Raw genomic sequence first — 15,445 nt, forward strand, 5'->3', positions numbered from 1 at the left:
GGGACAGTCTTGCAGACCATTCCCCCTTAAGCTTTTGATCCAGTCAGGGACCATCTCCTCCCCTTCTCCACCCAGCACATCTTCACCAGCCAGGGAGATAGCTACGTGTGTGTCCTCATAGTAGAAGTGATGGTCATTCCCATTGCACGCCCACTAAGACAGCACCCATCTGTGTTGCTAACTGTAGCCCAGATCATTGAAGACCTTCTGCCTCTATGCCTTAGGGTGCACAACAGGCTTTGTAGGTCTTACCACCTTTGCTATTGGACATCCTGACAGCTCACTACAGCACATAGAAGTCTGCCTTGAGTAGTCTGGACACCTGAATGTTACCCTAGAAAGTGTGTTTGCCCAAGAGCAGGGTGTGAATTAGCAGTAGTACTCAGCTGGCCATGTGGTGAAGGATATAATGGGTGTGGATGTTAGGGATGGAAAGGGACATTTATTTCCAGGAGCTGGGTAAAAATGCTACCATATTTGCCAATAAAATCAAACATGGAAATCCCTGCTGAGACATCCCTCACTGGGCAGATCAATCCAGTTATTCATTCCCTGCAAGACTCCAGGCACCTGGCATGAACAAGGGCTGGCTGGGCAGGAAGACACAGGCTGAGGGTTGCTTGGTTTTGGAACTGGGAAATTACTGCCTTTTTGCTTTGAGGGCTAATACAAAATGAAGGTTTCTTGTAGGTAGATCAGAGTTATAAGATTCAACTCTCAAGATATTTCCAAAGGTTCTTTTCACCAATTGCAATATGCTTGCACAGCCTGCCAACTCCAGGCTTCTTAGACAGACCCTAAGAGTGATGTAGTGGGTCAGAAAAGGGTAGAAGCTTAGAGACACACATAAAAGCATGTGGTGCCTTCATCATGCACCAGAAATGCAGCTGAACTCCAAACAAAAGAATCTGAGTAAATCAGGGTCTAGAAATTATGATAAATTCAGAATGAACAAAGTGCCATTATTCCTGTGCATAGCCTCTGGATTTTCTTTTTGCTCTGCTTTCTTGTTTTCTTTTCTCCTCCTTTTTGTCTTTCAAAACAGTCTACTCATCCCTTGCACCCTCTTCCTTGGAGTGCAACATATCTCTGACTCCTTGACTGGGCCACAGCAGGCCAAAAGATGTTATTTTTACTTTGTTTTAATTGTGCACATCATAAGAAGCATAATGTCACAGTGTTAAATCTGAACAGGAACTCACTCCAAAAATGCAATTACAGCTACCCCCAAATCACTCCTTTGTTCCTCAGACATAAGACAGACCACATTCCTGATGCAGAATGCAAAGATGATCCTGCCTTGCTGGTTCTTTCCGTCAAGGAGAAATCACTTGGTAAGAAGTCAGCCCTGATCCATCCTTGTCTTTGAGTGAGATCTTTGAAGGTCACAGCTTTGCTCCAGCCTTTTCTCAATGCTCACATTGGTCATTCCCAACTCTTCCCTCTATTTATAGTTTCAACAACTTATGAGGAAGAGGTGACTGTGTAGCCAAACACAACACAGGATGCCACAAAGTTGACATTTATGAGTCTGCTAAAAAGTTTATAATGTTTTTCCAGACCATAAAGAACACTAACTGGAAGCCATCCTGTTCTTGTGGCAAAGAGTGCAATGGGAACACAAAATGGTGCCAAATGGTACCTCCTCCTTCCAAAGAGAACAAAAAATTTGGTTTGGAAACAGTCACAGTCTTGGTTGTAAGTCAGGAAGGTTGGAGACGGTAAGACTTCCTCTGGACTGGAATAAATCCATCACCACTGGAACAAGAGGGTCAGCTCAAATTCTGGTTGTTGTGATGTAACTCAGGGGTTCAACAAGCTTTACTCTTGTGGCCATCCCTTCAGTAAAGCAGGCACAAACACAGACAAAATCAGGCCCACTGGGACCTCTGTGTCATGCATCTGAGAATGCTAAACTGCATTTGAAAGAAATTATTCTTTTAATTGCTGCTTCTTCAGAGATTGATAGAATCAGATCATTTTTCATGGAGGAAAAGTGATGAAATGGTTTATGAGGGTAATACTTTGTACTTATATGGCCACAAGCTCCATCTATAGCCACTGTTGCAGAAACACACCACAATTTCATTGTACTCCAGAAGCAAGCACAAAGGACCACAGACAAGCAGGACAAAAAAATATTTCAAGTACAAATAAATAAAGAGATGTCACAAAAAAATCGGGAAGCATCAGAGATTATGCCCTGACTCCTGAACACATTTCCCCCAGCTTCTGCCAGTGGCTGATCTCACTCTATTACCATCTGCACAGAGAGAGTCCGGTCTCTCCTGACACATCCACAGCATTGCTGCTGGCTTCAGAATTTTATCTGCTGCCTCCTCCAGCCAAAACATTCCCAAGGGTTAAGGGGTCTGGGGAGCTACAGATCATCTCTGGGAGGAAAACTCTGGGGCTGCCTGTTTATAGTTGTTTTCCACAGTTTTATGGAGAATGAAATATGCCCTCAAAGTCTATAACCCACATCTGCCCCTTATGGAGAAACTGAAGGAAAATAAAGCCCCACAATTATGATGGTCAATTAAACTCTTAGGAGAGGGGTTGACACATCAGACTTGCACAGAGGCTTTGCAAAGGGAACACATCAATCCTTCCAAATTTTAACCAGCCTTCCTATTCATGACCTGAGGTTTGAAACTGAGGTGGGAACTGATGGAAATGAGCTCCTGCCCAGGAGTATTTTTTGAAGAGCTAGAGGTCTTTTGAAGGGGAAGGAACAGAAGCAGCTGGAGGTGCAGCTGTGGAAGGGACCAGCGTGTCACTGCCCAACCTAAAGGCCAAGTGCATCACAAGAGCCAGGCTGAAATACTTCCAGAGAGAGCAATTAGCATGGGATGGGATCTGGGCTATAGTAGGCAGGATCTGCTTCTAAAGTAGCAGCTGCTCTTAAAGCTTACATGACCTGGGGAGGAACACCCGAGAAAGAGATGTTCCTCAGGAGGCAAAGCCAAAAGAGGTGGTGACCTCCCACGTGGGCTCTTCCTTTCCCAGTGATTCTCCTCATTTGGGCTAGATCTGCAGAGCTCAGTGATATGCTCTGGCTCGTCCCCAGATCAATGAGGGAAAAATCGGGCTCCTAATCCTTCGTGGTTGAGTTGTGCCAGGAGTCCCAGGGCCAAGGTCCCCTCTGGCAATGTCAGAGCGCTGCAGATCTGCAGAGCATCTGCCGATGCATGATCAGAGCGTGCTCTCTGGTGTCGCTGACGCTGCTGGTGATCATCACATACCCCAGCAGCAAACACCAGCAATTTCCTCACAGGCTGGTGAGCAAATGGCTCCCACATCACCGAGTCAGTCATGTCTCATCAGCAGAGCAACAGCCTGGAGACATCGGACTGAGTGATGCTGCCTCTGCCAGGCTTAGCAAGGGACAGTTGAATATCAGACTGTGTCCTGCCTTGAGACAGGAAAGGCAGCGTGAAAAAGGGCAAGGACTTCTTGTCAATGCAGTGGGAAAGACTTCTAGGAAAGCACAAAAAAAAAAGGGGAGTCACGCAGGTTGCATCCACCTCATACTCACTTTCTGACTTGATGTCTTTTTCTTACATGATCATCCCTCAAAAAAAAAAAACAAAAACCAACCAAAAAAAAAACAACAAAAACATACAACCAAACCCACCAAACTCATACTGGAGGTGTAGCTACTTACTCATAGTTAGAGGGAAGTTCTGGTGAAGAAAGGCAGGTTAAGAGTTGTTAGCTACTTAACTAACAATTCCATTTCTCTTCCCACTTCAGTGCCCTCATGAGCATCTCCTGATGGACAACAGCTGGGCTACAGCAGAGCTCTTCACCTCTCCTCTGATCCTAAACAACTGAGAGCATAGACACATGCCTATGACATCTCTAATTTCCCAAATCCCCCAAGGCCTCCATTTTCCCAACACATTGCCACAGAAATAGCTGCTAGAAGCACAGACCTTATCAGCAATGACTTTACTCCTTACATTTCTAAGACCTTATCTAAGAAGCTGCTTATTCAACAATGTGGGCTGCCAAACTCCTTAAATGCTTAGGGGTCACAGGTGCTTGCTGGAAGGACTGAACAACAGGAAGGGCAAATGTTCAGCCTTTCTCTGAAGAGAAAAAAAAAACAAAACACAAGAGGAAAGGAGAAGTAACTCTCAGTTCTGGTTGGGAAGAGGCATTTCTGAACCAGCTGGCAGCCGCAGACTGCAGCTAGAAGGGGATCTCTTCTGGAAAGCAGAGGGAAGTTTCTTTTATTGCATTTAACAAGAGCTTTATAAAGCCATTTTAGCTTACAGCATCTCTACCCAGAGCCAGCTCAGACAGGAAAATACACCTCCCATCCCTGATCTTGCATGCATGGTGGCAGGTACCAGCTGCAAACATTAAATGAAGGCTGGAGAGGGATTATTTTCTGAAAGAAAGGATCTGCTCTAGAGGTTGAAGAATTGGAAGCTGATGGTATCACTTTATTTGACAGCTGTGTTATTGTATATCACTGCTGCCTAAGGAAAGGGCAACAGAAATTAGCCTGATGCCCAAATTTGCTGGCTCTCCAGTTCTGCAGTTTGTTCAAAACCCTCTTGCCAAAGCTAGATGCAATCTATCATGTTATTATTTCAAGCTATATGAACATAGCTAGCCAAATCTCTGACTTTACCAGAACACAAGGCAACAGCCTATGGAGATCAGGATGCTTTCTCTGCACCATCACACCATTGTAAGGCTGTCTGGATCTTATAAAGAACTTAAAAAAACATAGGGATCTAAGTAAATTATAAAGAGAATGAAGTATCATAGCACCCTTGTGTAGGTGAGGAAGCCAAGGTACATGGAGGAAAGAAGAAGAGCAGAAAAGGAAGGTGGGAAACCAGGTGCTTTTGCCTCCAGCCTGGTGCTCTCATCCTCCAGTTCCTGGTCTGGCCACATAGCCTGCGGGTAGGTTTGACCATGACTTTTCATGATCTATCAGATATTGCCCCAAGCGTTAATGAGCTAACAGGCTCCAGGCTGAACCCCTCTACAGCCTGTGGCACAGCCCAGGTCACACAGACAAACCACCCCCTTGTCTTAAATGAGAGACCAGGACTGCTGAGCAGCTCATTAGCCCAAGGAGTTTTCCATCCCTCTGTACACAGATATCATTGCTGTGGTCTCAGCTACTAATCAGCATTTTTTTTTAGCTTGTTTCATGATCCAGCCCAAATAACAACCAAAGAGCCATCAATATCCCTTCATTTTCTTCCCCTTCCTTGAAACATCACCCCTCCAAAGAAAGGCTTAGCAATTCCTGGGTGATTTATCACACAAAAGCCTTGCTGGTTTCAAAAATTGAGAGTGGAACTGAGATGCAGCTATTTTACCTTCTAACCTTTGCCTTTCCACTGAACTCCAGCTATTGTCAGCTTACATTTCTTGAAGTTGCTCTGTGCTGTGAACACACACTGGAAACAGTAAGAAACATGGTCAGTAGTGATGAGAGGGCAGTGATTGTACTTTCAGTAAATTGCCCGAGTCTTTCCAGATGAGTGACTGCACAGAGAGAGGTGAGGCATTATTAGTAGAGAGAAAAAGTTTGCAACTGGTCCTGACAGAGTTTAACAACTTCTCAAAGCCTCTGTCTGCCTTGATTTTCTACAACTCTAGTTGTAAAGATTCCCTCTAAAAGGCTGCCCAAAATAAATAACAGCTCACTAATTATTATTGTTTTATCCTGTCAAAACATTACAGCAGGCTGCTGGAGAGCATTCAGACCCAAGATCATATCTCTCCCAGCTGATCCCCTCTTGAATCCACAAAGCAGAAATCCTAAGGATTTCCTGGTTAGAAATATAAAATCTAGGAAAGCTTAATTTTAAACACAGAGCACTTCATCACCAAGCCCCTGTTGCAAATGTGCTCAAGTTCTAATTCTTACTGCAACCTGATCTCAGGCATCTCTGTTTTGTGACAGCTACCCACAAAGCATCACCTGGGCCGAGAGTAAATCATCTTGCTCAGAAAGACAAACTCCCTCCTATTGTATTCTCTAAAATCTTTATCTCCTCCCTGATGCTAGCAGATCTGGCCCCAATAGTGCTTTTCTGACAGCCTTTCCTTCCTGCCTCCCTGCACTTCCTCTCTGCAAGCCTCTGCAGCTGGGAAGAGGCAAACAGTGGCAAATTTAAAGCCTTTGTCAGAGACTTCCCCCAGATGGCAATCAGCTGATGGAACCGAGAAAGCTTTGTCACCTAAATAGACCTTTATTAGCCTGTTGCACCTGGGTATAGAGCACCAGGGAAGCAATATTGTTATGCAAATCTGGCAGCGTTCAGGTAGGATAGAGGACTGACTGCCTTAGTAGCCCCTGCTCTTTATATTTTTTATCTGGCTCCCTTCTTGGTAGTACCAGTAGGAAACTGCTTAGAACACCACAGCTATAATAGGGTGAAATGGAGCCCCACAAACCTGGTCAGACTACCAGATTTCCTCAATTACCAAATCTGCTTGATTTGGGCTTTGTTTTCAGTCTGGTTCTAATTATTTCTCCCCAGGGTTGATGCTGCCTGTATTGATCAAGAGGGTGAGACCACCACACAAAACATGGACATGGAGGAAATCCCACCATTACTTCAGCCTACCCTGGATCTCAGCTCGGGGGAGAGGAGGGCTGGGTGCAAGCAGTGTTAGATGGTTGCTTTGCGTCTCAGCTGCCACCCCTGCAAAGTCCTGGCTTCTCTCAACTTCTCAAAGACTTGACTTAGTGCCCAGCATCACTTCAAAATCTTGTCTGTACATTTGTGCAATGAATTAGGGATTCATAGCACCGATTTCTCCTTAAAAATAATCTCCACTTTGTTCTGCAGTACATCTCCATTTAGTGACTCTCCTTTTAATGAGACAGGGTCAAATTCATGTGGTGTGATCCTGGTTTTAAACAGGGTCCCTGCAGGAGCACATTCAGCCCTGCTTTCCACAGCCTGCTACCTGCCTGCACTTCTGCACAGACCAAAAGCAAAGATATCTGAAAGACAGATTTTTCAGTCACACTAATGCCAAAATGGTGTTTCATTGTTCTTGAGTGAGTGAACATTGTATCAGACAAATTCTTCTATACAAAATTATCTTTTTATTTCAGCCACTACATTTCCGTAGCATTCAATCTAAGAGTCTTCCAATAAAAAGGATGGAAGATAAGGAATTTGGCACATATCTGTTTATGAAAACAGACATCAGTGAATATTCTCAGGCATAAAAATGCACACATTCTCCATATAAAATCCTCTAAAGGACACTTGAAATAGTTTAAATGTTTCATTCTTTGATTGAGAGGGAAGAATAGTGGGAGAATAAAGGTTTTTGCTCCCATAAAAGTAATTACAAACAACAAACATCAGTTCCCAGATGTTTTTTATTTGGTTTGTTATTTTATTTTCAAAGAAACTAAAGCACACTTGGCATCTTCTGTGTATTGTCTCTGACTGCGCGCAGCGGTGGCCTCTTATCTCCTCCTGAATTCACAGCCGCGTCAATGCGCTGACATCAGCGATCGCCACGCCAGAGCTATGCCGAAGACCTGGACCGTGGTGCCAGAAATAGCTCATGTGCCCCCCAAAACCCTGGTGCCCGAGCAGCGATGGCAGAGGGACAGAGCCGCCACCAGCAGAGGGAGCGGCAAAGCCGGCTCATAGGTCCCCCAAACCAATGGCACCCAGATTTTTCTTTTTTTCCCCCCTGAGTTTTGTTGATTCTTTTTGTTCCTGGGTTAGATTTGTAAGAAAATGTCCCAGAGAAGGATGGACACTGTTTTTTTGTCCAATACAAATTAGCGAACAGTGATACTGTTACTCTCTCCTGACAGTGAGACCCAGGGAGGCAGGTTTTGGTATTACTCCTGTTTATATCGAGCATTAGAAATGCTCACACAGACCCTCCTGAGTTGCAGCAGCATCAGGGTCCCTGGAAGGGAAGGAGGGTGTGCAGCCCAGGGCAGGTACAAGGGCTCAGGGAGTCTCCCTCACCCAAAGGTCGTCCCGCCTCCATGCCATCGATCTAAAAGTGTGAGAGGAATAAAGGGTAGGTAGCGATGAAGGTGGGTTTTATCCAGTATTTTTCAAGGACAGAACAACCAGCACCTCCCAGTGGGAAAACATTTCACTGGTGCCAATGTTTGTCCTTAACATCGAGTTGGGATGTGCTCCCAGCTCACCTAACGCAAGCAGCACCCAGACAGTCCATCCCACTAATACCAGTCCAGCCCCTGCTTGACTGAGAAAATCCCTAATTTTGTTTCATCTCTGTGAAGGGAGCAGACCCCCTCCCACCTATCCGCTGGGCAAGCACGGGGCAGAGAGAAGCAGCTATGTCCTCAAAACAGGCCTTTAGGCCAAACTGTGGAAGCTGAGACACATCAGGCATGTCAGGATGACACTGGAAGAAAGCTGAGAAAACAAAGTGCCCTTTGGTTGGGTGCCAGCCACCACACAGGGGGTCAAGGATGCAGCTTGGCTGGGACCACGCAGGGTGGGGGCTCCCCAGGCTCTGACAGGGAGCCTGTCTGAGTTCTGTCCCCCTTGTACTCAGCAGGGAGAAAAATTGACTTGGGGAGAGCACATGAGCTGTTGTAAGTAGATGCACAACCAGAGGAATTGTTCCACCTTCACACTTTCAAGGTCCATCTGGCCACCAGCATAAGCTGGAAAAGCCTCCAGGATTTTCTGAACCTACATGGGTTCCTGGGCCCAGGACAGACAGAGTGTCACTGCGGCTATGTGACACCCAGCTTGTGCTGCAGCAGGAGCAGGGAGGTTGTGCTGAGACAGCTATGTTAAATTTACCCCACTGCAGGACTCTGATGTGCAGGGAGCAGAGCAGGTATGGGCAGCCGTGGCAGGCTTGGGAGATGTTGTGAGTTTTTCTGAGATTCTGGCAAAGTCCCAAAGTGGCTGACTCACTCCTCCTCTCAGGTCAGTGCTTCACAGCTGTAACTCTGGTGAGACCAGTGGGTTTTTTCTGATGTACACGGCTGTACGGTCACAGTCCAGTCCATTACCCTTGCTGCTGAAGGATGGCTCCTGTCTCCAGTGGGCTTTATTTAGCTTCCACTCCAAAGCTGTTCTGTAAGAGGGGAACCAATGTGAAAAAGGTACAGCATTTCTTTTTGTTGGAGGTTCCTCATCTTGAATTATCTGGTGATCTTGAACTTGTTAGAATCAATGAACTCATTACAATCAATGCCCCGTCCTCTCTATCGGCTGTATACAGCGTATAGGTTTGTCATTTGTTGTTAAATATTACCTTGAATTTGTGAGTTGTGTCAATGGATGCAAAAGTAGATTAATTCTAATTACATTGAACCACTGATCAACTTAGTAGTCTAGTCAAGTATTTTAAGCTCTAAAGGTTCCTTAGCAGTAAATCATGCAGGTTACAAATAAAGTGAGTGGGGGAGAAAAAAAGAAGTTAACTGTGTTTACTAGCTTGAACATTTAGAATGTAACTACCTGGACAAAATACATTCAAAGATCCTTGGCACATTTCTTTACTCTCTTCTCTTGTATTCTTACCCTAATAAAACTGTTGACTTAAGCACCTCCATTCTGTTCTCTGTGTGTAATGGCACGTCTGCTTTAGGGAGGCTGGGCAGTGGCTGGCAAGGACTTGGGTGCGTGGAGATTTCCAATTGCTAGCTCCAACCCTGGCCCGTGTAGTTGCCTGTTTGCGACAGATCTATTTGCTTGTGGAGCAGCTGTGAAATTCCAGCAGATTTGAGGTATCCATGAGAGTATCCGTGCATTTCACTGCATAGAATAATGTGTACCTTGTGCTCTGGGCAACACACTGTAATTAGTTTGTAGAAGTTGTTTGTCTCTGAAGATCTATAAATACACAGACATAAAACTATAAGGGAATAAGGAGTCACATGCTTAAAGCAAATACATTCTAATGCAGAAGAGCTTTATATGCTGATCACATTCCCCCCCAGCCCCCCGCCCCAAATGTGGTTCCACTGCTGATGTTTCTTTCATTTCACATAAGGCTGACCAAAAATATTTACTCTCTTCTTTCACATAAGTAGACTAAAATGGATGGAGAATTTCCTGATGAAGTCAAGGGCATTCACCATTCAGTGACAAACAGCCTCCACGCAGGCTGTATTTGTTACCTTGCTATCAGAGAAGGCAAAGAAAGAAAATAAAAAAGAAACACCTCAGGCAGAGGTATCAGTTCCTCTTGTCAAATATTTTCCCCTGTGATTCACTGTCATCATCTGAGTATCTCCAGTCAAAAGCTTCACTTTACAAACCAACCTTGCTCCCCAAACAAAGCTCTTCAACTTTTTCAAGTGACTTTTTCCATGACCGATTCTTCCCATTCCTTCGGTTTAAGAGAAAAGACAAGAAGCTGGGTTTCTTTCTTGAAAAGAAAGCTCCTTGCTTGAGTGGGTTCCCACCAATGCGTGCTGTGGCGTTAACCATTGGTGTACCAGACGCTGCTGGAAAGCACAGAAGGAGGGTGGATTTGATGTTAGAGCAGAGGTAAGCACTGAATCACCTGGGTACCTCCCCACCTTGCTGTAGCTGGGCCCGGGGAAACCCCAGGAGAGGTGAAGCAGAGGGGAGCATCTGAAAGAGTCCAGTGAAGGGCACACACGTCCCTGCCTGCATGGTCCCTGCCCGGTCCCTGCCCCATCCTGCCGTGCCTAGTCCCTGCCCACACCCTGCCTGGTCCCTTCCTGGTTCCTGCCTGGACCTTGCCCAGACCTTGCCCAGTCCCTGCCCAGTCCCTGCCCAGACCTTGCCCAGTCCCTGCCCAGACCTTGCCCAGTCCCTGACCACACCCTGCCCAGTCCCTGCCCAGACCTTGACCAGTCCTTGCCCAGTCCTTGCCCAGTCCCTGCCCAGTCCCTGCCCAGTCCCTACCCAGTCCCTGCCCAGTCCCTGCCCAGTCCTTGCCCAGTCCCTGCCCAGTCCCTGCCCGGTCCCTGCCCAGTCCTTGCCCAGTCCTTGCCCGGTCCCTGCCCAGTCCCTGCCCAGTCCCTGCCCGGTCCTTGCCCAGTCCTTGCCCGGTCCTTGCCCAGTCCCTGCCCAGTCCCTGCCCGGTCCCTGCCCAGTCCCTGCCCAGTCCTTGCCCAGTCCCTGCCCAGTCCCTGCCCGGTCCCTGCCCAGTCCCTGCCCAGTCCCTGCCCGGTCCCTGCCCGGTCCCTGCCCAGTCCTTGCCCAGTCCCTGCCCAGTCCCTGCCCGGTCCCTGCCCAGTCCCTGCCCAGTCCCTGCCCGGTCCCTGCCCAGTCCCTGCCCAGTCCCTGCCCAGTCCCTGCCCGGTCCCTGCCCAGTCCCTGCCCAGTCCCTGCCCGGTCCCTGCCCAGTCCCTGCCCAGTCCCTGCCCAGTCCCTGCCCGGTCCCTGCCAGGTCCCTGCCCAGTGCCTACCCGGCCCTCGCGGAGCTGTCCCTTCAGCACCGCGGCCGGGCACCAGGAGCCGGGCGGGAGGGGCGGCTGGCACTGCTCGGCAAGGCTCAACCTAGCACGGCTCGGCTCGGCAAGGCTCAGCCTAGCACGGTCCGGCCCCAGCCAGCACTCCCAACGGAGAGAAGCCTGGGGGGGGGCGCTTCTCTGCAGGGCAGGGCAAGAGCAAAGTGCGTGTGCGCGCCCAGGGTGCACGCGTGGAAGAGCAAAGCGGGTGTGCAGAGCTTGAGCCGTCCCTGCGTGTGCGGGGAGGGTGTGAGCGGGAGGGGCCGGGGAGAGGGGTGGGTGTGCAAAGCGGGCGCGAACACGCGGAGGTGTGGGAGTGGGTGCGGAGGGGTGAGTGTGCAGAGGGAGGGAGGGGTGTGGGGGGCACCTGTGGAAAGGCGCGTGCAGCCAGGTGTTTGCAAGGGGAGTCTGCACAGAGCGCGCGTGTGTGTGCGTGGAGGGGGGCGGGAGTGTGCCTATCCACGCGCGTGTGTGCCGTGGGGGCGGGTAGGGACGGGGGGGAGGGTGGTGTCTGGGGGGGGGCCGCAAGCAGGGCTGCGGGCACCTGCGCAACTACGGGGGGGGGTGTGTGTGGGTGGGTGGGTGGCAGGACAGTTCCGTAAAAGAGAGCTGTGCGTGTGTGCCGGGCTGCGTGAGTGTGCGGCGCCGCTTGAGTGTGTACGCGCGCGGGTGTGCGGGGCGCGGGGTGGGCGCCGGGCTCGAGGCGCCGTGGGTGCGTGGGTGCGAGTGCGTGAGGGTGCCGGCGGGGTCCTGCGCTGCCGGCACCCGGCGGGAGGAGCCCGGCCCGGCGCTGCCCGCCCTCCGCCCGGTGAGTGCCGCCGCACCGCGCCGCGGGACCGGGGGAGAACCGAGGGAGCGGGGGAGGGGAGCAAGGGAGGGGGTGTTTGGGCGGGGGGAAGCGGGGGTCTGGGGGCAAACCCGGGACCGGGGTCCGGCAGCGCGGCCGCGGGGCACGCAACTTTCCCCGGAAGGAGCGGGGAGGCGCGGCCGGGGCTGCTCCCCCGGGGTGCGGGGAGCGGGGGGAGCGCGGCCCCTTTCCCCGTTCCCCGCCCGCCGGTGCCGTCTCCCCGCGGCCGCTCACCGAGCAGCCCGCCGGCTCCTCCGCAGCCGCGCAACGCCGCGCAGCCCGCCCTCCCCCAGCGCTCACGGCCGCCTCTCAACTAAGTTGCCGAGAAGCCATTTCTGACCCGGCACCTTCCCCGAGAAGGGAAAAGGTTGCCAGGAGCCCGCGCTCATCCCTTCTCTCTGCCCCCTCTTTTGCAGGCGTGGCTGGTCCCAGTTAAACATGCCAGGAGCGCTGCAGGCTCTGCCCCATTAGCCCGGGGTGCCCGGGGGGGGGGGGGGATCAACCATGAATTCCTCCCTCCCCGCCCCCAGGGCTCCCTCCGGCCCCCTGCAGCTCTGGCAGGAGGACAACCAGACCCAAGGCGGGCTCTGGAATGGGAGCCAGGAGCTGGGCTGGGAAGAGCTGGAGAAGATGCTCTTCCTCTTTGTGAAGGAGCCCGTCACCATCAGCCTCACCGCAATGTACCTGGTATCCTTCGTGGTGGGCTTCGTGGGCAACATCATGTCCCTCAGGGTGCTCACGCGGAAGCGCCGGAGCCGAGTGTCCAGCCTGAGTGCCACCCGCAGCCTCCTCATCAACCTGGCGGTGTGCGACCTCATGGTGGTGTGCGTCTGCATGCCCATCACCGTGGGCAACCTCATCTACAAAGCCTGGGTGTACGGGGACTTCCTCTGCCGGGCGGTGCCCTTCATCCAGGCTGTTTCTGTCTCCGCCAGCGTCCTCAGCCTGACCGTCATCAGCGTGAACCGGTACTACAGCGTGCACAACCCACTCAATGCCCGGTCTTTCTTCACCCAGAAGAGGATCCTCAGCACCATCCTGGTGGTGTGGTTGTTTTCCTCAGGGATATGCATGCCCCTCATCTTCATGAACAAACGGGATGAGATTGGGGTGGTGGAGGGCTTGCCCCTGGTGTTTTCCATCTGCAGGGAGATTTGGCCTCAGGAGAGGCTCAAGCAAGCCTACAACTTTCTGCTCTTCTGTGCCCTCTACTGCCTGCCCGTCCTGTTCAACATGGTCATCTGCTTTCTCACGGTGCGGCGCCTGTGGAGCCGCAGCAGCCAGCTGAAGGAGAGCACTGCCCTGAACCAATCCCTGCCAGCCTCCAGGCTGAAGATCCGGAAGAAAGTAGCGCAGATGGTGGTGGCCCTGGTCCTGCTGTTTGCAATCTCCTGGCTGCCTGTCTACCTGATGGATATCTGGATTGATTTCAACATCCCCAAGTCTTTGCAGGATGTGACTCCTCCTCCTTGGATCCTGCAGCTCAGACCTTTTGCCCAGTGGCTTGGCCTCACCAATTCCAGCCTCAACCCTATATGCTATTGCTTTGTTGGGAACCTCTACAGGTCAGCCAAGGAAATGAAGAGCAAATACCACCAAAGAATGGTCTCTCTCTTTAACTTCTCTCTGTCTGAAGGGACAACCCATTCCTCGGTCCCAGAGCTGCTCTCTTACCGGTGTTCAGTGGAACCTCCAAGGAAAGGACCCTCCACCACCCCCACCATAGGCAGGAGATGTCAGGAAGGTCATGGCCATAAGAACAAGTGTGGATGCTTGAACTCCTGCCAGCATCCATCTCTGAACACTGTCTCCAGTGAGAACACTCCCTTGTAATTCTGCTCAGGAAGCGCACCTCATATGCTCATCTGCATTTAATGACTCTTTAGAGGTCTTTCTGAACTAGATATTCTAACGATGGAAAAAAACTTTCTTCTAATCACTCCCACCACCAGTTCAAAAATACTGAGACAGGGAAAGAAGCAAATAATGAGTGAAAAAGATGCTGTCTTTTAACTCAGATCAGTTTTAAGACAAATGATTTTTACTGGGGACAACTAGATGTGTAGCCTGTTGCCCAGTCAACAGTCACATAATTAGATAGATCAACCTCCCAATGAGTGAGCTCTCCCTGCAGCTCCATCTCTGGATGCAGAGATGCTGTTTGGATACAGCACAATTTGACTGCTTGCTGCTTCTCACCCTGTGCTGATAAAGAGCAGCGATAAGAGGCACTCTCTGATCCAAATCCATCAGTTCTAGTTGCAAGCAGTGAAGAAACGCTGGAAACAGCATCATAAAAAAGTAATAGTAGTGGAGAATTTCACACACTTTACCACTTGAGATTTCATTGTCTGATCGTATTGTTTCACTCCTCCATGCAAATAAATTCTCCTGATGTGAAGAGACAGTGCCAGAAGTGCTAAAGCAACCATCACCACTCCACATTTAGGAATTCAGAAGAGATAATGTGGACTTGGAGGTGATTTAGGAAATGCAGTAGGAAAATATTCTTCAGGCATCAGCTCTTTCTTACCGCTATGTTCCTGCAGGTGGAGTGGAAAGAACCGGGCATATATTAACATGATTTGCACTTGAAAAACCAGCCCTTGTTCATCTGTGTCTGTACCAAACAAAGTCAATGGCATGTGAAAATAAAAATAGAAAGTGGTTTATAGCTAATAAAATCAGAATCAACTAATGCAATGCTATTTGTCTGGGAAGGAGAGAATCAAAGTGCTTGCTTTTCTTGAGGATCATAAGTAGGTTAAAACCTATTTCTTCCATCATCTCATTTAAAGGAGGAGGCTTTGAGAAATAAATTGTATATTTTTATTATGGTAGCATCAAAAGGCGCAACTAGAGCTTGAGAATTCTATTGCACTGAGCACTGGATCTGTATTCATAACGAAAAGAAACCTTTCTCCCAAAGATCTAAGTGAAAACACATCAGACCAGGCAACAGGTGGGAGAGAAAAAAAATACAACAAAGACCCAAAAAAGAAACTGGAGCTGAACCCCTTCCCTGTGCCTGCCCAGCGCTAAGTGCAAGGGGATGCACATTGTCTCCTGATGCCAGAAGAGCCCGTGTGCTGGCTACTTGTGTACCAGTGCCCAGCAGAGCAGGGCTCTGCTCTTAGCAAGACCCAGAACAAACACAGCAGCCT

At 49.8% G+C, this 15,445-nt stretch overlaps 1 protein-coding gene across 1 annotated transcript; it reads left to right on the forward strand.

Annotated features, from left to right (window-relative positions):
- Window positions 1–12,785: 12,785 nt before the first annotated feature.
- On the forward strand, window positions 12,786–14,198 carry LOC104359823 (galanin receptor type 1). Its single transcript, XM_009965653.3, has one exon. The coding sequence runs from the start codon at window positions 12,786–12,788 to the stop codon at window positions 14,112–14,114; it is 1,329 nt and encodes a 442-aa protein (XP_009963955.2). The 3' UTR covers window positions 14,115–14,198.
- Window positions 14,199–15,445: the final 1,247 nt, after the last annotated feature.

The sequence above is a fragment of the Tyto alba genome, unplaced genomic scaffold, assembly GCF_018691265.1.
Source record: "Tyto alba isolate M040663 unplaced genomic scaffold, T.alba_DEE_v4.0 Super-Scaffold_28, whole genome shotgun sequence".
NCBI classification, from domain to species: domain Eukaryota; kingdom Metazoa; phylum Chordata; class Aves; order Strigiformes; family Tytonidae; genus Tyto; species Tyto alba.

Bases quoted from the DNA above. Each gene is read 5' to 3' on its own strand.
- LOC104359823 (XM_009965653.3), top strand. From the start codon at position 12,786: ATGAATTCCTCCCTCCCCGCCCCCAGGGCTCCCTCCGGCCCCCTGCAG.